We start from the raw sequence: 22,476 nt of genomic DNA on the forward strand, positions 1-22,476 counted from the left end.
GTAGTGGCTTTGTACGAGCGTCACTGAATTGTTTCCAACATTCAGCTCCTCACCTGTCTGGATGGTGTGTGAGGGCTGACAGACAGATGGACGGACAGCCCGTGCTCTGTGTGAGAATGCAAACAGCTGAGCCAAAGCTTAATCCTCTCCCCAGCCCCTGACCTTTTTATTCAGGCTTGCACCTGGCAGGAGCAGCAATCATTCATGGATGTGGCCTCGGAAACAGCTGCAGATCTGACACTGGAGTTAAATTTAAAAAGGGTGAAGCAGGCGGACGTGTGAGGGGGGTAAATCAACAAAATCACTTCCTAGAGCAACTTTAAAGAGAAAGCAGGGCTGTAAGAACATCAGTCGAGGCCTGCAGTGAGTACACCAGGTCTCTTCTGCTGAATACAATGATGTTTGTGCAGAAAGGTTTGCAGAACTGGGGCACAGAGAGCTGAGAGTGTGACTGTGACTCACTGCGGGTCCGGGCCATGTGCAGACACAGCTCCAGAGCAGCTGGGAGGGGAATGGGATCAGCCTGGGGTGAGCTGGGCAGGGCTGTGAGGCCAACAAGAGGATGAGCAGTTGCTGTGGCAGTTCTGTCACCCTCTGTGCCATGGCTCGCTCAGACCTGGCTCAGGAGCTTCTCAGTGCCACAGCTGAGATGGGCTCCCAGCACAGAACTGCAAAGCCCTTTCCAGCACAAAAATATTTAATTCCACCAGAGCGATTCCCAGCTCGGATCTGGCTGGACACTGCCCATCTGCAGAACAAACCAAGCTAAAGCAGTGCAGATTCTTGCCAGTGCTGTATTTCCTGCAGCCTGTTTTTAGCAGAAACCTGGGAGTGCAGTTAGGAATAACCTGGCTGTCCTGGCAGAAGGCTGCACGGTAGGAATTGTTGTTTTCCATGGAGCTAAACACAAGGAAAATATATTCATGGTAGGGGAGAAAGGCTAAATGTCTGATTCTGTCTTCAAAAAGAAACAATCTTTAACAAGCGGAGCAAGATTTGCAATAAAACTTGTCAATTTGTAAATGTTTGGTAGCAAGGCACTGCAAGACAGCAGATGGAGGTGTGAAAGGGGTTTGGGTTTTTTCCTGTCTAACACCTCCTTTTTCCAGCATTCTTCCTCTGTTTTAAGAATAACACTTCTTCAATAATGACTCACAGCCAGTGCCACAAAAATCCTGGCTGTCAGAAAAACTGCTGGGTGTCTGACAGGAGTGCAGCTTGCAGGGAACATTGGTTTCCTCTGTCTCTGCTGAAATCACAGCTCAGGGATTGTTCTGCTAGAGAGTGGCCCTACTTAGAGATTCCAGGCACAAGGCAATCACCTGTCTTTCCTTGCTGGATGTAATTAATAGATGTGGTTTTCTTCACAGGTACATGGAATGGACCACATTGTCCAGAGCTAGGAGATGAAAATTCCCCAGGAAATCAGGCTTCTCTCCTGGGAAAGATGGATAAACCCTACGGCGTACCAGCAGGGGCTGGAATATTCCCCACATCCTGCTAGATCTCTGCTAATCAGAAAAGAAAAGAGATCCTCTGCTCAGAAGGGAATAAAGACATCCTGAGGGATAATCCAGCAGAGCCACAAGCCCTCTGCCACCTCACAGAATTTGCAGTTCTGTGGGGAGCTAAACCTCAGGAAAAAGAGCAATTTTAGTCTTCCTGGATGGCCTGAAGGTAACAATGCTGTCCTGTGCAACACAGTTACTGCAGGGATGGGAGCACATTGCTCAGTTATTGGAGCAGGGAATTGTGCTGGGATTCCTGGGTTCTTCCCCCAGCTCTGCCTTTGATTTGTGGTGCGTGCAGACCCCTTAATTTGTTTCTGTTTTCCCCATCTGTGAAACTGAGATAAGATCACAGGGGAATTGTAAAGTGTGCTTCATTAATGTTTATTAGACAGGGGGAAAATCCTGAAATGAATGGCACTGTATTCCAGGAGGACAAAGTTCAAGACTGCAAAGGGGTTGATTAAAACCAAATCTGCTATTCCCAGGCTGGGAGAACAAAAAAAAAAAAAAGAAAAAAAAAAAGAGAGAATTGAAAAACCTTACCTAGCCCTGTGTCTGCCAAAAGAAAGATGTGATTCAAATAAAATCACACAGACTGCAAGTGTGTCTGCATAAATGTGTGTCTACTGAAACCATTAAATATTTCTTGGCAAATACACAGCAAAAAGTGAAATAAGGGCGTGTTTGCAGTTTCAAATGTGTATATGATCACCATTAACTGTAAATTACCAGTGGCAACATGACATAAGTAAACGGTGATTCAATAAATTTGATATTTTCCATCAAGGGGTGTACCAACATAGAGTGTATTGGCACATTCCATTATTTTTTGTCAGATTGTCACAAACCAGCTTACTGTGAGATTTTGCAATGCCTGCTTGTTGGCAGATTAAGCAATTATTTGTAGGTTAGACAAAGCTAACTGATAGAACTGATGGAATATTTTGCAAGCCTCGGAGTGCATGTTCCTAGTGGGAAAATATTTCTCCCATTGTGCCAGAGGCAAAAATGGAGGGAATTTGGGATAACCAGACTCAGTGGGTGGCCTGAATTTGCTCCTGGTGTGACACCAAATTTACTGTGTGCTTCTTTTCACTGATAGAGCCCAATGGAGGGTGAAAAAAAACAGTGTGTGAGGGGAGAAAGCACTGAGCCAGGGGCAAAATTCACCATAAAAAATCGCATTTTGGGGAAAGCAGGGGAGCTGGACTGTGGCTGGTGTGTGTTCAGTGTTCTGTGCTTGCCACCTTCAGGCCTGCTGTGAACTCACAGACAGAGCTGCAGCGCCTCCATTTGTTCATCACAGCGAGTTTTGGGTTATTCATGTCCTTAAAAATCACATTTGTTACCCGGAGCACAACGAGGCGATACCAGCACGTACCAGAGGGACACTGATTATTTATTTCAGCCTTGCCAAGCCTGGGTGAACCTCACAGAGCAGGCACCCCAACCATCAAAACTTCTTACTGTTTCACGTTTTAGCACACAAAGGAATTAGTGTTAATTTGCCACCGGTCACACAGTCCACTTGTTAATTAGTATTCTACCTTCTACCAGTTAATGATTTGCTTCTGACGCTAATTAGTGCCGTGCTGAGTCTTTCTCTTTGGGGTCAGTGGGTTTCTTGGGTGGGTGGTCACAGAATTACCAGAATTACCTTTTACCCACTTGGAGCTGAGTTGGGTTTATCAGTTTCTTACAAATCCTGGCAGTTCTGCCAGATGTCCCCTAAATTCTGCTTTCTTTGTGTCCACTACCAAGGGTATCCTTTTTTTTTCCACAGCTTTGTTAAGCTGCCCCTAAGTCTGAAATCATTGGAACATATCCAGTCCTAAACACGTAAAATTCTAACAAGGAATTTGTTTTTTCTAACACTTCTCCTAGATGTGTTGGCTGCTTTCTGTTTCAGAGGTTGAATATCGTCTCTTGTTGATTAGGTTTGAAAGTATAAAAAGATCCAACATAAAGAACTTTTTCTCTCTCAAGGAAGAAGTTTTGGTGCAGCAGGTTTGTTTATCAATATTTTACTATTTTCTACATGTGTACAATTGTGTTTTGTTCAATGTTGTGTAACAGCCTAATGTAACACAATATGACACTTAGCTGACCTATGATAAGAGAATATTACTCTGATTTATAACAGAATTCGAGATGGTTTCTTGTCCCTTAGATTTTAGAATGTGTTTTTCTAATCAGGGTCGTTCCATCAGGACATTTACGTGTGGACTCAAGACTCAAGTTTGGTCACGAAATACATCTGAGCAGCCTGATCTGGCGGGATCATTGATTTCGAGGTCCTTCCAACCCTTCGCATTTTGTAATTTGGTGATTTTTATCATTTTTGGGGCAATTCCCTGACTCTGAGGCGCCGCGAGAGCCTGAGGGGAGAGCGGGGGGCGTGGCCTAAGGAAGAGGCGGGAAGCTGCGTGGGGGCGTGGCTTATCGAGGAGGCGGGGACCTTGGGGGCGTGGCGCGCATGCGCGAGTCGCGCGGTACCGGCGGGGCGCGGGGGGCGCGCACTGGGGGGTTCCCGCCGGGCGCGCGCGTGGGCGGGGCCTCAGGTGAGGCAGGTGAGCCCCAGGTGAGCCCCGGGAGCCGCCATGGACGGCCCCGCCCTGCCCATCCGCCGCTCCCGCCGAGAGTTGGTGGAGGCCGTGCGGGAGCGGCCCTTCCTCATCGTCACCGGCGAGACGGGCAGCGGTAAAAGCACGCAGCTGCCCAGGTACCTCTACGAGGCAGGTAACGGAACCCCCCCCCGCCGCTCCGCGGGATGCGGATGTGGGGCACGAGCACCGATAAACTCATCTGATTGTGCCCCGGTCCCCTCACGGGTGACGCAGCTTCGGGCTGGGATGTGGTGAGAGGAGGTGGCTCGGTTAAACCTTTTAAATAAAAAAAACCCCAAACTGTGGCCATGTGTACGTTATGTACGTGTTATAAAGTGACCTGGAGCAGCACAAGCCCGTGTGCCACAATCACTGAGGGCGTTCAGGCTGGAGAAGGCTCCAGGGGTGATCTTAGAGCCTGAAGGAGTCTGGGGTGACAGGGAATTGATAGAGAGCAGGGTCAGGTGGGATATTGGGAAAGAATTGTTCCCTGTGAGGATGGGAGGGACTGGCGCAGGTTTCCTGGTAATCTTAGAGCCCCCTCCCAGCACCTGAAGGAGTCTGGAGTGACAGGACACAGGGAATGGCTTCCCATTGCCAGAGAGCAGGGTCAGGTGGGATATTGGGAAGGAATTTCTCCCTACGAGGATGGGAGGGCCTGGCACAGGCTGCCCAGGGAATCTGCCCCATCCCTGGGAGCATCCAAGGCTGGAGAAGATTTGCAGCAACCTGGGACTGTGGAAGGTGTCCCAAGACGGGGTGGAACGAGATGATCTTTAATGTCCCTTCTGTGAAAAATGTGTAATTTATGATTGGCTTTTCGCAAATATTCAAATGAATATTATATGTGTTGTGTTAGAAAGTAATGCAGTATTAATTCTCTTAAGTAGTGTGCTAAATATAGTTTTAGGTTATAACAAAATGTTAAAATAGGAACTGTGCTATGTAAGATGCTTTTTTAAGGAAAGGACTTGCACTGAGATAGCAGCCACAGGACACCTGAATCCTTCAGAGAAAAAGAATTTATTGCCCCATTATCAGGAGAAATGAACTTCTTCCCGCCTCAAAGGTGCTGTTAGGATTCAGAGGAAGAAGCTGACACTGCCCAGACAGAATCCTGTGTTTGAATGGAATTTATGCATCACGGATGAGCTGTATGAATATGCAACAGGCTGTTGTTTTTAAGGGACTCTGTTAACGTGAGTCCTTCTTCAGGCTTATTTTGCCCAGAAAGAGGTGCCCAGACTGTCTGTAACTCTTTGCTTCTATTGTCTCATATTGTCCTAATCCCAAATCGTCCAAATCACTACCGTTCTAATCGCATTCCTGTTTTTACAACCATTTTATTACTATTAAACCTTTCAAACGCTAAAACCCGAGCGATTGGCGTTTTCCACCCTTCTAACCCGAGCCCTTGTGTGTCCCCCCAGGGCTGGCCAGGCACGGAGCCATCGGTGTGACCCAGCCCCGGCGCGTGGCCACCGTCTCGGTGGCACAGAGGGTGGCCGAGGAGATGGGCTGTGCCCTGGGGGCCCTCGTGGGGTACCAGGTCCGATTCGACGACTGCACCTGTGAGGTGGGGACCTGGGGGCTGCCCTGGGGGCGGGACAGGGTCACCCAGGGGGCTGGGCGCTGCCCCAGAGCTTTGGGAAGGGGCTGTCCTTGCTGTGGTGTCCCCTGGCTCATTTGGGGGAGGTTTTTGGGCACCTTGCGGGTGGAACGTTGCCAAGCATGAGCACAATTGAGAATTATTTTAGTTGTAAAATCCTATATGAATGCATGGGCCAGGCCCTTAAATATATTTTAATGAACATCCTTGGGGTGCCCTGGGGGTGTGCCAGGGTGACCCAGGGGGCTGGGGGCTGCCCCAGAGCTTTGGGAAGGGGCTGTTGGTGTCCCCTGGCTCATTTGAGGGAGGTTTTTGGGCACCTTGCAGGTGAAGCGTTGCCAAGCATGAGCACAATTGAGAATTATTTTAGTTGTAAAATCCTATATCAGTGCATGGGCCAAGCCCTTGTGGTGCCCTGGGCGTGTGCCAGGGTGACCCAGGGGGCTGGGGGCTGCCCCAGAGCTTTGGGAAGGGGCTGTTGGTGTCCCCTGGCTCATTTGAGGGAGGTTTTTGGGCACCTTGCAGGTGAAACGTTGCCAAGCACCCCCTGTGCTGCTGTGCATGAGCACAATGAGAATTATTTTAGCTGGAAAATCCTACATCAATGCATGGGCCAGGCCTTCAGCTATCTTTAAAGGAAAATCCTTGTGGTGTGCAGGACAAGTGTGTGATGTGTGTGGGAGTGTTTGCTTTGAGATGAAAGCCAGGCTGGCAGGTGACTGTGTGACTGCTTGCACCTTGCAGGACACTGCCATCAGGTACATGACTGATGGCTGCCTGCTGAGGCAGATCCTGGCTGACCCCCTCCTCAGCAAGTACAGCATCATCATTCTGGATGAAGCCCACGAGAGGAGCCTCAGCACTGTGAGTGTCACCTCAGAATTGTGTTTTTGGGTCACTGTTTCTCCTTCTCTGTGCTCTGTTTATCCCTTCCTTTCACTTCAGCACAACCCCCAGGGGTTTTGACTGACTTTCCTTGGATGTGCTTTGTCCTTTTGCTGTGCTAAGAACACAGAAGTGCTGCTTTGTTCAGTCCATGCTGCATAAAATGAAAATAAGATGTGGCCTCTAATAGTGTTGGAGTTTTTGTAGTTGTTGCATTTAAATGCAGTTAAAACTTTGCTGGCTGTTGAATACTCTCCTAAAATCTCCAGGAGTCTGAAGCCAGAAGAGACTTTCTAGAATATTAATTTAAAAAATAAACCAACACAAAATACACCAAAAAATAGCCAAAACACCTCTCCTGCCCTGAGGCCCAGTGATTTTTAGGGTGGGTGTGTGACTGTGCAAAGAGATTATGGCTGTTGGGTCCATGGAGCATCTAGACCTGAGTCCCAAAAGCTTTCAGAGGTCACCCTGACCCTTCTGTGGCCAGCAAAGGGACATTGAGGTCACTGAGACCCCAGGAGATTGTGCTGTGTGTCAGACAACCTCCTGCTCCAGCAAACCATCTCCCAGTCCAGCTGGAAAAACGGAAAATGAGCTCCTGAATCCCAGTTTGCCCTCAGGCATCTGAGGGAATTGCAAATAACTGAGCTGAAGTGGTGGAAGGAGCAGATTTGTATCTCAGAGCAGCACAGAGTGAAATAAACTTGCTGAGGTCGTAGCAATAAAAAACCGAGGAAAGGTGCACACACAGTGCTGGAAAATGGGATGAAAAATGGATCTGAGGTAACTTCTCACAAATGACTTGACCAAGAGAGTGTAAAAATGAAAACCAAAGGGGTTTGAGTTACACTGGTGCTGTGAGGAGAGCTGGTAAAAAAACCATTAAACTCTAGAAACCAAAATGCCCAGGGCAAAAGTGTGTTTTCCTCAGAGTGCTTAGGCCTGTAATGTGTGATTTTCACCCTATCCACGGGATCAAATCATCCAACTTCCAAGTCTGTCAGGCTCTTCTAAGAAAACCAGGCTATTAACATCAGCTGTTCCCGTTCTCCTGCCAGGATATTTTATTTGGTTTGCTGAAGAAGCTGTTCCTGCAGGAGAAGCCAGCGGGCAGGAGGACAGACATGAAGGTGGTGGTGATGTCAGCCACCCTGCAGGTGGAGAAGCTCTCGGAGTTCTTTGGGCACTGCTCAGTGCTGCACATTCCGGGCAGAAGTTACCCTGTCAAGGAGATATTCTGCAACCTGCTGAGCCCCAGGGATGTGGGCAGCTCTGCCTATGTCACAGAGGTTTGTTTTCTCTCCGTTCTGGGGTGGTTTTCACCTGGGGGAGGCCACGGGAATGAGCTGCTGCGTTGTGTTCTCAGCATCTCTGCAGGAAATAGGGGAGGATCAGTTGGGATGGTGAGTCCCAGCAAGAATTAAATGGGATTTCAACTGGTTTTGGCTTGTTTGTTGTTTGTTCCAGGCTGTGAAGGTCGCCCTGGATGTTCACTTAAATGAACCAGAAGGTGACATCCTGGTTTTCCTCACAGGTGAGAGTTTTCCTGGGTGAATCACGGCACTGCCAGCAAAGCAGAAAAGCTTCCAGAGCCTGCCAGGTTTCTCCCAGAGCAGTGAGAAGGGAAAGGTGCAGGTTGATGCACAAAGTCCTGTGCAATGGTACTTTCCAGAGCCTTTTAGGAATAACCAGATTGACTCTGTGTTGTCTGCATGGTTTAGTTTGTGGTTAATTCAGGGAGGAAGAATGATTTTAGCTGTAAAATCCTACATCAATGCATAGGCCAGGCCCATATCTAATATTAATATTATATCTAGTATATAATATCTAATAAAAATATATCTAATTTTAAAGGCATATCCTTGCTGGGAGGCCCTGTGGAAAGGCTGGATGCCACCTCCCAAACCCCCTCTCATTAATTCCTTATTTTAATGATGAATTATTTTAGCTGTAAAATCCTACATCAGTGCATGGGCCAGGCCCATATCTAATACTAATATTTAATATGTAATAAAGAGATATGTAATATTTTAAGGCAAATCCTTGGTGGGAGGCCCTGTGGAAAGGCTGGATGTAGCCTCCCAAACCCCCTCTCACTAATTCCTTATTTTAATGATGAATTATTTTAGCTGTAAAATCCTACATCAGTGCATGGGCCAGGCCCATATCTAATACTAATATCTAATAAAAATATATCTAATTTTAAAGGCATATCCTTGGTGGGAGGCCCTGTGGAAAGGCTGGATGTAGCCTCCCAAACCCCCTCTCATTAATTCCTTATTTTAATGATGCTGGCAGCTCTGCATATGGACAAAACAATTTTTTTAACAGTGTTGCAAACCAGGAATGCAGAGTTGTAGCTAATTAGGTGACTTGAGTGCTCTTGTGTGTCTTTCAGGGCAGAATGAGATAGAAAGAGCTTGTGATTTGCTTTTCAAGAGAGCAGAGTCCATCGATTACCGGTACGAGGTGCACGACCGGGCTGTGGAGGGGCTCCTCATCCTGCCCCTCTATGGCTCCATGTCCACAGGTCAGAGCCAAAATCTCACTTCAGCACAGCAAGCTGAGCTGCAGGGCTTCTTATGGGCATCATCCTCATCAGATTGTCTGCTTGGCTTGGGAAGAGGGGGGTAATGAAGCCCTTTGGGGTGGGGTTTCATTGTGGTCATCATAAACTGAATCAAACTTCGGCCTTCTCTGCTTGAGCCTCCAGTCAAAATCCAGATCCACTGGATGTGGCTTCAAGATCCTCAGTTAGGAAGGGGGTATTGAGTAACTGAGAGTCCAGATGAAGTCACATTTTATTTTATTTATTTATTTTATTTTTAAATTTATTTTATTTTACTCTATTTTACTTTACTTGATTTTACTTTACTTGATTTTACTTTACTTGATTTTACTCTATTTGATTTTACTTGATTTTACTTGATTTTACTTTACTTGATTTTACTTTATTTTATATTTTATTTTGCTTTATTTTGCTTTATTTTACTTTACTTTGTTTTACTTGATTTTACTTTACTTGATTTTACTTTATTTTATATTTTATTTTGCTTTATTTTGCTTTTACTTTACTTTGTTTTACTTGATTTTAACTTACTTTATTTTACTTTATTTTATATTTTATTTTGCTTTATTTTGCTTTAGTATGCATTGCTTTATTTTACATCGCTTTATTTTATTTTGTCATGTTATTTTACGTCATCATTTTCTGTCATTTTAGATCAACAGAAAAGGATATTTTTGCCAGCCCCCAGAGGCATCAGAAAATGTGTGGTCTCCACAAACATTGCTGCAACATCTCTGACCATTGAAGGAGTCAGGTATTGATTTCTGTCTCTCATAACAGAGGGAATAATTCAGAAAGGTCTGGGTTTGAAAAAACACATTTATTCTGCTACTATTGCCTTTTTTTGGGTGTGTAGTAAAAAAACCATTGATATTCTTATAGTCTTAGAGGTGACCAATATTTTTGAACCTGTTTTGAAATAAAATCTACTAAATAACCAGGGTCTAGGTAGAATAAATATGGTTTTTTAAATTAAATCCACGTGTCAGTTCCCTGCTGAGCCCCGTTTTTTACCTCTCTGGATTGTTTTTTTTCCAGATATGTGGTGGACAGTGGCTTTGTGAAGCAGTTGAACCATAATCCCCGAGTGGGTTTGGACATCCTGGAGGTGGTTCCCATCTCAAAGTAAGTGAAAAACGTCCCTCACTCGCTGTTCCTGGGAGCTGCTCTGGCAATAATGCTCTGTGTCAAAAAAAATCAATCAAAAGATAGGCAGCAACCTCGAGACCCCATGATTTGAAACCACTTGAAGGTTAAAAACCACTTTAAAGTTTGCAAACAATTTAAGATGTAAAATCCATTTTAAGGTTTGAAAACCATTGTAAGGTTTAAAAACACTTTAAGGTTTGAAAACCATTGTTTGAAAACCATTTGAAACCACTTTAGGGTTTAAAAACCATTTTAAGGTTTGAAACCACTCTAATTGGTTTTAATTAACCAATTTAGAACCAAGTAAAAAGTGGTTCAGGATACACAACGTCCTAAAAGTCACAGATATCAAGGAAGGATCTGCACTGTCTGAGGTCTGAGCAGTGCTGGCTGAATATCACCAAAAAACCCACAGAAATTCTCCTTTATTTCTTGCCCAGCTGGATTTTTCAGCTGCTGTGCAGGAATACCCGTTCCATCTGTAAAGAGAGACACTTTTTGTTTCTTTGGCTGCTCCAGAAGGGATGAGAGGTTTCAATGCTGGTTTTTTTTGGGGGGGCCAGGAGCGAAGCCAAGCAGCGAGCGGGGCGCGCCGGGCGGACGTCGGCGGGGAAGAGTTTTGGGGTGTACAGCAGGGAGTTCTGGGAGCAGTGCATGCCCCAGCACACCGTGCCAGAGATCAGGAGGACCAGCCTGACATCTGTGATCCTCACCTTGAAATGCCTCTCCGTGCACGATGTCATCAGGTGAGCTCCCTGCACCACGGGGATTGTCCCGCTCCACGAGGGGCAGGGCCCCAGCCAAGTGGGGCACTTCAATCAGCTCTGCTGCTGCTCTGCTCTGCACTCCAGCCTGCACCCCCAGCTCCAGAGCAGGCTCTGCCAAAACTCCCAGCTCTCCCAGACTCAACGAGTCCGCTCGTAGCGTTCCTTTAAACGCGTAAAATCCATAAAAATGTACATCTGGAAATTCTTCACATGCTTCAGATATTGGGGTTTATACCTTGAAATGCTTAAAATGTTGGGGTTTATACCTTGAAATTCTTAACATATTGGGGTTTATACCTTTAAATGCTTAAAATATTGGGGTTTATACCTTGAAATTCTTAACATATTGGGGTTTATAACTTGAAATTCTTCAAATGCTTAAATATTGGGGTTTATACCTTGAAATTCTTAAAATATTGGGGTTTATACCTTGAAATTCTTCAAATGCTTAAAATATTGGGGTTTATACCTTGAAATTCTTCAAATGCTTAAAATATTGGGGTTTATACCTTTAAATTCTTAAAATATTGGGGTTTATACCTTGAAATTCTTCAAATGCTTAAAATATTGGGGTTTATGCCTTTAAATTCTTCAAATGCTTAAAATATTGGGGTTTATACCTTGAAATTCTTAAAATATTGGGGTTTATACCTTGAAATTCTTCAAATGCTTAAAATATTGGGGTTTATACCTTGAAATTCTTCAAATGCTTAAAATATTGGGGTTTATACCTTTAAATTCTTCAAATGCTTAAAATATTGGGGTTTATACCTTGAAATTCTTCAAATGCTTAAAATATTGGGGTTTATACCTTGAAATTCTTAAAATATTGGGGTTTATACCTTGAAATTCTTAAAATATTGGGGTTTATACCTTGAAATTTTTCACATGCTTAAAATATTGGGGTTTATGCCTTTAAATTCTTAAAATGCTTAAAATATTGGTTTATACCTTGAAATTCTTAAAATATTGGGGTTTATACCTTTAAATTCTTAAAATGCTTAAAATATTGGGGTTTATGCCTTTAAATTTTTCAAATGCTTAAAATATTGGGGTTTATACCTTGAAATTCTTAAAATATTGGGGTTTATAACTTGAAATTCTTCACATGCTTAAAATATTGGGGTTTATGCCTTTAAATTCTTAAAATATTGGGGTTTATACCTTGAAATTCTTAAAATATTGGGGTTTATACCTTTAAATTCTTAAAATGCTTAAAATATTGGGGTTTATGCCTTTAAATTCTTCAAATGCTTAAAATATTGGGGTTTATACCTTTAAATTCTTAAAATATTGGGGTTTATGCCCTTAAATTCTTAAAATGCTTAAAATATTGGGGTTTATACCTTGAAATTCTTAAAATATTGGGGTTTATAACTTGAAATTCTTCAAATGCTTAAAATATTGGGGTTTATGCCTTTAAATTCTTAAAATATTGGGGTTTATACCTTTAAATTCTTAAAATATTGGGGTTTATACCTTTAAATTCTTAAAATGCTTAAAATATTGGGGTTTATGCCTTTAAATTCTTCAAATGCTTAAAATATTGGGGTTTATACCTTGAAATTCTTAAAATATTGGGGTTTATACCTTGAAATTCTTCAAATGCTTAAAATATTGGGGTTTATACCTTGAAATACTTAACATCCTTAAGATACTGGTTTTTGCACCTTTAAATACTTACAGTCCTTAAAATATTGGCTTTTATATCTTTAAATGCTTAACATCCTTAAAATATTGGTTTTTATATCTTTAAATGCTTAAAATACTAGTTTTTTATACCTTTAAATACTTACAGTTCTTAAAATACTGGTTTTTCTATCTTTAAATGCTTAAAATCCTTAAAATACTGGGGTTTGCACCTTTAAATGTTTAAAACACTGTTTTTTACACATTTAAATCCTTAAAATACTGGGTTTTTTACTCAAAAAGTTTCATCTCTCTGGAATTTTTTAGTTCTAAGACCATACAAGAGTAGAAAATGCAGTTTAGTGTGTGCCTTGCTGGGATTTGTCATCAGAAACTCCTCAGCTGGAGGTTGTACAGGAACACACACATTATTATTATTATTATTATTATTATTATTATTATTATTATTATTATTATTATTATTATTATTATTATTATTATTATTATTATTATTATTATTATCTAACTTTGGTTGGAAGACATTCATTGGGGAGGTTCAAAAATGATTTTTATAAATATTTAAACATTTAATATAAATGAAATAAATTTAAAATTTTGAAAAAGAATAAATAAAATTTATTAAGATAAAATTTAAACCATCTTTTAAATATTTAAAATTTATTTTTATAAATATGAAAGTAACAAATCTACTTCATTTTCAACCCTAGGTTTCCCTATTTGGACCCCCCTGAGGAAAGGCACATTCTGGAAGCTCTGAAGGAACTTTACCAGTGCAGTGCTATTGACAGGTAAAAACCAAAAGGTTTCACTACAAGAATTTCAAATCTAAGGCTTAAATTGGTGTTTTGTGTGGACTGAAGGATACTCCTCAGCAGCAGAATGTGTTTCCTCATTTAACCTCCAGGAAGTTTCCTGGGGTTTAATGTACTGTCTGCAAAGCCAGGCATGGAGCAGAGTTTGGGGTTGGGAGATGAAAATCAGGTTCCAGTTGTCCTGGAGCTCCTAAATGAGCTCAGCTCTGCATCCCACACTGCTGTGGCTCAGGAGCTCAGGCTCTGCCTGGGAGCGCCATCCGAGAGCAAAAGGCAGGAACTGAGATCTTATCCTGAACTTCCAGGAATTCTTCTTGGAAATAATGAAAAAAAACAAACCCCCAAAGCTGGCTGGGCCTGCCATGGAGCAGACACGAGCAAGCTGGAGAAATGTGGGTGATTTTATTGCTGGTGACACTTCTCCATGTCCCCAGCACCTGTGTGGGCACTCACAGTCCAGAGGGAAGTGCTTCTTACCCAGTTCACATGTAAACATCATTGCATTGAAGCTGTATATATAAAAATAGATATCAGAGAAATATAGTAAGATATATATAATAAGATATATAAGAAGATATAACAGAATGTATAATAAAATATATTAAAAGTATAGAAAATCTATTAAAATATATAATATATAAAAATATATAATTAAATATAATATATTAATTTAATATAAAATATATATATTTATATTATATATATAAATATATAGAAATATATATCATTTTCCCTGTAAATATATAAATATATACATAATATAAATATATATAATTAAATATAATATATTAATTTAATATAAAATATATATTTTATATTATATATAAATATATAGAAATATATATAATTTTCCCCTGTAAATATATAAATATATACATAATATAAATATATATTTCCTGTAAATAGAATAAGATGTAGAATAAGATGTAGAATAAGATATAGAATAAGATATAGAATAAAATGTAGAATAAGATATAGAAAATATATTAAAGTATATATAATATGTAAATAAATATAATTTTCCATGTAAATATATAAAATTATATAATATAAATATATATTTCCTGTGAATATATAAAATTTATTATTATTATTATTATTATTGTTATTATTATTATTATTATTATTATTATTATTATTATTATTATTATTATTATTATTTTATTTTATTTATTTAATTTTTTTAAAATTTTTTTTTATTTTTTCTCTCCTATCAGGAGAGGCCATGTGACCAGACTGGGAGAATTCCTGGTGCAGTTTCCCCTCCCTCCCAGCCTGTCCTGTGCTGTGATCAAAGCTGCTTCCCTGGGCTGTGAGGATCTCCTGCTTCCCATTGCAGCCATGCTGTCTGTGGAAAACGTCTTCATCCGACCAGGTGCGAGCTCCTCTTCCTTTGCTGCTGCCTCCCTCTCCCGAGGGGAATGGGTTGTGCTGGGGGAGAGATCAAACTCTGAGTGTTGAAAACCTGAGAGAACACTCTGGAAATGTTGCATTTGATGAATTTGATTTCCCACTAAACTCACAGATCCACTGGTTTTATCTTTATTTTAAGATCTCACCACTGTGGCAGCAGGAAAAAGCTGAGTTCAGTAGATTAGAGGGTGCTGTGGTGGGGTGGCTTCAACAGTCTTGTTTTTCCTCTCTTGATCCCTGGGAGCTGTTTGTTTATTCCTTTATCTTTCCCTGTCAGCCTCTGGATGGGTCATGAGTGAGAAATACTTGCTTAGAGACTGGAATTCTTCATGCCTGGTGCTGACTGATGAGATTAATCATAGATTTAATAGCATCCATGTGCTCTTGTTCAGCAATAGGCAGGAGGAACAACTGTAAATGCAGCTGTAGAAGGAGAGACAAATCTAAAAATAACAGGAGTAGGGAGCCAAAGCTGCCAAAACCAAACAGAAAATTAGGTAGTGATGAACAAAAATGACTTTAAGTGAGATATCACTTATTCCTCAGGTGATCCTCAGAAGCAAAAGGAGGCTGAGCTTCAACACCAGGAACTTGCCTCTCAAGTGGGAGGATGCAATGACTTTGCAACCCTCTTAAATATTTTTGAGCAGTGCAAAGCAAGGTATGAAACTCTCCCTTACACTATGAGCTTTGGCATTGCTCATAACTCCCAGGTTTCAGGTGTGCTGCAGTTACACATCTGTGTGCTCATTCCTCATTTCAGATTTATTCCTTGTTGTGATCTGTAATTTCCATCCAGACACTTTTTATTTAACTCAACAAAGTATCTGCCCTGTGTAGGTTTTTGCCTTTGTGTGACCATAACAATAAAATAGAGGCAAATTTCTTTGCAAGCAGCTGACAAAGGGCTTCTTTATAATTCAAATATTCCTGTTCTCAGCAAGTCTCCTTCAGCCTGGTGCCAGAAATACTGGATCCATTGGAGAGCTGTGAAATCTGCTTTTAGTGTGGAAAGGCAGCTGCGGGAAATAACCACGAAACTGAAACAGGTAAAAAAAACCCCAGAACATTTCTGGGCATGTTTGAGCTGTATAAACTTATATTTAAGAGATGTAGTGGGTGCTGAGCCTTTGCCAGGTGGCTGCTGCCTTCCTCCAGTAGAAAATAAACCACTTAAATATTTTTTATCTTGCTTGTGTGACTGAGGTACAGTGGTGGTAATGGGCAAGAAGGAGAGTTTTTCTCCTTTCCCCATGGTTTATGTCCAGAGTTTAAAATCCATGGGATGGAAGAGGTTTAACTGCTTTTTCTTGAAGATCCATCCTGATTCATGTTGCTTTTTCTTCTCCCAGCTGCCAGACTTCCCTAAAGAGACATTTGAAGGCTCCAGAACTGAAATACTGAGAAGATGCCTGTGTGCAGGATACTTCGTTAATGTTGCTAGGAGGTAAGGAATGAAGTTTGGAGAGTTGAATGGAAAAGAAATTATGCAAATTACTTTAAAGTGTGGTTTTATGTTGGTAAAAGCAGCAGAGTAGTAACTGCAGGTGAAGGAGGGGCTGGAACCTCTGCTTTTGGCTGTCTTCACCATTCCAAGGAGAGCTTCCCAGGAATGTCATTTTTCTGTCTGTGAAATGAGCTCACCAGCTGAGAGTGGTTCCAGATACTCACCTGAAGGGCTTGGAAATCTCCAGCTATCACAGCTTTCAAAGGCTTCACTGCCAAACCCTGTTGTTATTGTGGTGTTACACCTGCAGTGCTGCTGTGGCAAATGAGATAGGTTGTATTTCACTTTTTAAATGCTTTTTTACAGTTTAGCTCTGGAAGCACCTTCCTCTAGGTAGATATTTGAGAACTTTTTTCTGTGTGCTACTGATTTGTTTAGTTCAGTGTTGCTGTATAATCACAGCAATGTGTGTTTTGTTTTGTTGTTGTTATTTTTTTTTTAATTTCTTTTTTTCAGATCTGCAGCCAGGACATTCTGCACCATGGATGGACATGGCAGCATAGTCTACATCCACCCTTCATCCGCAGTGAGTTCCCAAAGCCTGCTGATAAAGCAGAAAAGCATCTCCAAAAGGAATGAGGGGCAGATCCTTAAACTCTCCCTGGTGCTTGCTTTGGGCTCTGCTGCAGTGTTCATTCCTCAGGCTTGGTCAAATTTTGGGTTATGAGGTGGGAGTGACACAGGCTGGACTTCCCCTCTGGCTCTTTGATCAATTCTAAAACCCGAACACCTAAAACCTGCTAACACCCCCTCACATCCCAACCACTGCCATTCTGCTGCAGGTGGGGCTGTGAAAACCAAACCAGCTGCGAGCCAACTTTTGAATTTTTCAGCTCTACAACCAGGAGACCCTGCTGGAGTGGATCATCTTCCACGACGTGGCCGTCACCTCCAAGATCTACGTGCGCACCGTGTGCCCCGTGCGCTACGAGTGGCTCAGGGAGCTGCTGCCCAGGCTGCACCAGGTGGATGCCTATGAGCTCAGCAGTGTGGCCAGGGAAGAGGTGACTGAGGAGGAGATGGCCAGGTGGAAGCAGAGGGAGGAGCTCAAAAGGCAGTTTGGTGAGCACGGTGCTCATCCCTCTCTGTGGGTGTGTGTGTGTGTGGTTTTTTCTGTCGCAGAGAAAAGCAAGGCACAGTTCTTCCCAAGTATATCCTGGGTTTCATGTTGTCTGAATATCAGAGAAAGAAGAAACAATTCTTATTTTATTTACTGCTCCTGTGTTGTTCATGAGTGGAATTGGTGATTGGATTTTGGTGTGAGTGTTTTGATTCACTGACTGTTGAATCCAGGTGTGTGTGTTGGGACAGTCACAAGATTCTCTGCAGTGGAGTGCTTGGCAGATTCACTTAGGATGTAATGTAATATAGTATAGAATAATATGCTATAATCAAGTAATTAATTAGCCTTCTGATAAGATGGATCCTCCTCATCATTTCTCCCGCACATCAGGCAAAAATATCACTAAAGTTTTCCTTGTTGTTTTGGAGCCCTGTGTGGTTATTATGGCATGTTCTGGGCTAGAAAGTGTTAATTTGTTTGGTGTAGTTGTGGTTATTTTATTCTCCTCACAGCTCTGCAATCCTTATTTTCTGTCCCAGCAGTTGAGTTGTGGTGTTTGCTTGTGGTGCTTCTTGCCATGCTCCCCCCTTTTGGTTTCTTAGAGCAGAGCTTGAGCAGAGTTGAATAAAAGCATTTTGAGGTTGTTTAAGTTTGTGAAGGGTATTTAGCCATTGGTGCCCAAATAATGATGCCCTGGGAGAAGTCCTGAGAGCTGTGGTGCAGAGGGAAGGAAAAAAAACCATCAAAATCCTCACCCAGCAATATACAGAAGAAAAAGCCTCACATTTTGGTGTCTCAATGAATTTAATGCCAGTGTGTAAATAGTCAGTGTTAATTAGAACTGGTGCCTGCTAACTGATCTGGCTGCTTGGCATTCCTGGGATTCTCCTGTCAGCAGGTTCCTAAAGCAGCCAAGTATTCAAAGGGCCTCTTTACTCCTGAGCTGACCCTTCCAAAACATCCATTTATTGTACACTAAGTACAGATTCTCTTCCATTTCCTTAACAAAGGCAAAAATGCAGACTTGTGCTCAGGCCAGCATCTCTTGCTGCCCTGCATTATTGTATAAATTCACCATTTTAAACATCGATTCCATTTGGTTATAAATAATGCAGAAGAGCCTCATCAGTTTATCTGAAGGAAATGTTCTCTGTGTCCCCCTTCACATTATGACTTCATCAGGCAATTCCCAATTAACTGGAGTTTAATTTTGACCTTACAGATGTTGTATTTCTGGCACCTTCATGAAAATAGCTGACAAGACATAATAATTAGAAATATTTGAACAAGGGGTGCTGATTAAAGCTCCTTTTTCTTCTCTTGCCAGCCCCCAGGACCAGGCTGCAGTAGCTGCTTCACTCACACACATTTTAGGCTCTCAGAGCCTTTGATTTTCTTTTTTATTGGTTTTAGACTGAAAATATTTTCTGCTTCTCTTGCCTTCAGTGAGAAGCAGTCCCAAGGTCTCAGTGCTGTGGGGGAATGTGCATTTCTGATGGTGGCTGAGCTGCAATATTGACTTTTTTCACTCCCTTATCTGCATGTTTTCCTCTCCCTCCCTCCTGCCTCCGGAAATTTTTTAAAGATAGTTTATCCCAATGTTTTTTCCTGTCCTGTCCTGCCCAAACCTGAGTTTGGGATGTGCAGTTTAGAGGAGAAATGGGTGTGCAGAACACAGGCTGCATATTCTCTGCTACAATAAAAAGCAAGATTTGGGGATGAGATGAGCCCAGCTGCAAACATTGACATGGGAGCTAAGGTGTGATTTTATTTTGAAATTTTTTCCCTCCCTGCTGTGGTGCAGTCTGTCCTCTCTGGAAGTCATTCAAATGGCTGCATGGGAGGAAAAAAAAAGAGATTTTGTTGGTGGTTTTTTTTTGGTATTTAACAAATAGGAGGACTTGTAACACTTTGAAAAGCATTTGTATTTTTTGAAAAATCCCTTCACCCAGGATTTTTCTCCTGGGAACCTGACAAGCCTCTGAGAAAAAAAAAAGAAAACAATAATTTTCTGATTTGCTTCTCCTGTGTTTTGCTCCTTTGGAATGTGTTTGGAGATTGTTTCATTGCTTTCTGCTGTGAGTTGTTTTCACTCATTGGCCAATCAGTGCCAAACTGTGTTGGGACTCTGGAGAGAGTTTTCATTCTTATCTTTTTAGCTTTCTGTAAGCATCCTTTCTGTGTTCTTTAGTACAGTTTAGTTTAGCATTCTTTAATATAATACAGCATCATAAAACAATAAATCAGCCTTCTGAGAACACAGAGCCAGATTCATCATTCCTCCCTTCACCTGGGGGGATCACAAATACAACAGGGGAGTTGGGTTTGACACAGAGAGTTGATTTTTCTTTCTTCCTCTCCTCTCTCCCCAGAAGGAGTCCCAGAGAGCTCTGCAGGGAAGATGGAGAGGAGGAATGATGAACAATCCATCCAGGACGCCCGAGCTCGCTACCTGCAGAGGAAGCAGCAAAGAGCTCAGGCTCTGAGCGGCCCCGAGAAGGAAATGGGGTAACTCTGGGGTAACTCTGCTTGAGGAGGAGCTTCTGCAGCTCTGGGCTCTTTGCAAAATGCCCAAGGACTGACAGGAGTGCAGGGAAACTTGTGCCAAAGAGGACAAACACAATTCCCTGTGCTGCATCCAGCAGGGAAAACTTCCCAAGCTTTGCGTTGCTGCAGGTCAGTGGCAACAATTTCATGGCCTCAGCTGTGGCTGAAGCCCTGATATCAAGTGTGGTGCCAATTCTCTGGCATCTGTTTGACTTAAAGAGCTCTCAGTGCTGTTATAAATGAATTTTTTCTTCAAGGTCGGTTGGGGTTTATTTTTGTAAGGAGTGGAACTGTAATTTTTTACCCATTTTATTCTGTCTGATGGTGGTCACACAGAATTCATGCTCAGGAAAACGTGCAGGAAGGGCTCTTGTAGTGGTGGGAGCAGCAGGATTAGATCCAAAGGGGCAATTGCAGGATTAGATCCAAAGGGACAATTGCAGGATTAGATCCAAAGGGGCAATTGCAGGATTAGATCCAAAGGGACATTTCCCACCTGCATTCCTTGCTGTGCTGTACCAGGTGCACACAGGGAATTAAAAACGTTTTTCCTTGAGCACCTGAAAGAGCAAGGAGCTGTGGTGCTTTGTCATCATGAAGTTTGTTTCCTTCTCAATAAAAAATCCTGGTTTATCACCATAATAATCCTGAAACGCTCCAGGGCTCAAGTGAGCAGTTTGTGTAAGAATTTCCAAAGAATTGGAAGAACTTGCTGTGATTTTTCCTGCCTCAGCTGTGTGCTCTGTGCCACCCTGGGCACTGGTTCAAGTGCTGGATTGTGTTTTATTACTGTAGCCTGAATGAAACATTCACCATTCCACCTCTGCCTCACCTCCAGCATTCCAGCACTGCCCAGCATCCCAAAGCCTCCAAAACCATAGGAATTTTTTTGGAATATTACAATATTATTGCTTATAAAGAAAGTGCCGGGTCTGGTAATTGTTTCTCATGCTGTGATGGATGGGAAGGGGTTTTGTTCTTTCAGGCTCTGCTTTGGAGCTGCAGCACTTGGGCTTGACTCATCCTCTGCTCTGAGTTTTGCTGTTTAATTTGATTTATATTTGCAGTGTCACAGCCCCTCATGAGTCAAATGCCATCTGCACCACCCAGTGGGCCTGAAATGAGTACACAGAATGCCCACTGTTCCTTGGGGCTATAAATCACTTGGCAGATCCTAATGCTGATTTTTTTATCTTTTTTTTTTTTTTACTTTTCATTTTTTTTTCATAGCAAGAAATGAGGGATATTTTTTCCCCCACTGTGTTCCAGGGCTTCTCAGAGGTTTGGAGATGGGAAATTTAAGACAAAAATTATCTGGGGGAAGTAACAGTGAGCTGTTAAATAAAATTTCAGAATAAGCTGTTAAATAAAATAAGATTTCAGCCATGCCAAGTGTGACAGCACACACAGCTCTGGGTGCTGATCCCAGGAAAAAGTTAAGTTTTTACCTGTTTTACGTGCTGGAGGTCAAGTGTGAGTTAATAAAACACAGAGGGAAGTGTGGAGCTTCATTACTGTGCTGGACTCATTAACAGGGGCATGGGAAGAGTGTGGGAGAGCAGCCCTGGGGGGTGAGGGACAGGGACAGAGGGGACAGGGACAGCAGGGGCAGAGGAATCCATGAGATCATGGGGACAGGGACACCAGGGGATGGGAGAGCCACTGGGGACACCCCAGGGCTGGGGGAATCTATCAGATCCCGGGGACAGAGACACCCCAGAATGGGGAATCCATCAGATCCTGGGGACAGGGACACCAGGGCCACCATGAGATCATGGGGACAGGGATGCTCTAAGGATAAGGAATCCATCAGATGCTGGGGACAGGGACACCAGGGGATGGACGATCCATCCATGGTAACAGGGACACCCCGGGGATGGGGAATCCATCAGATCCCAGTGACAGGGACACCCTTGTCCCCTCGGTGTCACCTCCGGGGGTGTGGCTCCATCACATCCCGATGACAGGGGGACACCGTGGGAGGAGGAGGTGGGATCCATCACATCCTGGCCACGGGGACATCCCTGTCCCCTCAGTGTCCCCGAGGAGGGGACATCCCTCCCATGCCGGTGACAGCGACACCCCGGGGCGGGGGGTGGTCCAGGGGCTCCCCCCGGTGTCCCAGCGGTGTCCCCCCGGTGTCCCAGCTGTGTATCCCCGTGTCCCCCCCGGTGTCCCCCCGGTGTCACCTTGCCCGGCCGCGCCGCCCCGCCCCACGTGACCCCGCGCGCGCGCGGGCCGGAAATGACGCCGCGGCCCCTCGGTCGCATGATGTGGCAAAAAAAAAAAAGGCCGGGGAAAGGGAGGGAGGGAGTGATGCGTCCTCAAATAGTCCCTTCCGGCGGCGCATCACAGCCGCCGCTCCCATTGGCGCCGCTCGCCGGG

The 22,476-nt window shown here is 43.0% G+C and overlaps 1 protein-coding gene across 3 annotated transcripts; it reads left to right on the forward strand.

Annotated features, from left to right (window-relative positions):
* Positions 1-4,065: 4,065 nt before the first annotated feature.
* On the forward strand, positions 4,066-21,602 carry DHX40 (DEAH-box helicase 40). Of its 3 annotated transcripts, none has more exons than XM_036395309.1 (17): positions 4,066-4,250; positions 5,548-5,693; positions 6,471-6,590; positions 7,673-7,903; positions 8,082-8,148; positions 9,013-9,144; positions 9,838-9,937; positions 10,222-10,308; positions 10,896-11,078; positions 13,457-13,537; positions 14,779-14,936; positions 15,521-15,635; positions 15,915-16,023; positions 16,327-16,421; positions 16,938-17,007; positions 17,315-17,543; positions 19,917-21,602. In XM_036395309.1, exons 1-17 carry the CDS (start codon positions 4,112-4,114, stop codon positions 20,054-20,056), a joined length of 2,202 nt encoding a protein of 733 aa, XP_036251202.1. In that variant the 5' UTR covers positions 4,066-4,111; the 3' UTR covers positions 20,057-21,602. The 3 variants fall into 3 exon arrangements, with proteins under 3 accessions (XP_036251202.1, XP_036251203.1, XP_036251206.1); XM_036395310.1 differs by having other exon boundaries at positions 19,920-21,602; XM_036395313.1 differs by having other exon boundaries at positions 4,092-4,233.
* Positions 21,603-22,476: the final 874 nt, after the last annotated feature.

This window comes from Molothrus ater, chromosome 21 (genome assembly GCF_012460135.2).
Source record: "Molothrus ater isolate BHLD 08-10-18 breed brown headed cowbird chromosome 21, BPBGC_Mater_1.1, whole genome shotgun sequence".
Classification (NCBI taxonomy): Eukaryota; Metazoa; Chordata; class Aves; order Passeriformes; family Icteridae; genus Molothrus; species Molothrus ater.

Coding starts and splice junctions, on each gene's coding strand:
- DHX40 (XM_036395309.1), top strand. CDS start 4,112: ATGGACGGCCCCGCCCTGCCCATCCGCCGCTCCCGCCGAGAGTTGGTG. Junction 9,938..10,221: donor CTGACCATTGAAGGAGTCAG/GTATTGATTTCT, acceptor TTTTTTTTCCAG/ATATGTGGTGGACAGTGGCT. Junction 16,422..16,937: donor TTCGTTAATGTTGCTAGGAG/GTAAGGAATGAA, acceptor TCTTTTTTTCAG/ATCTGCAGCCAGGACATTCT.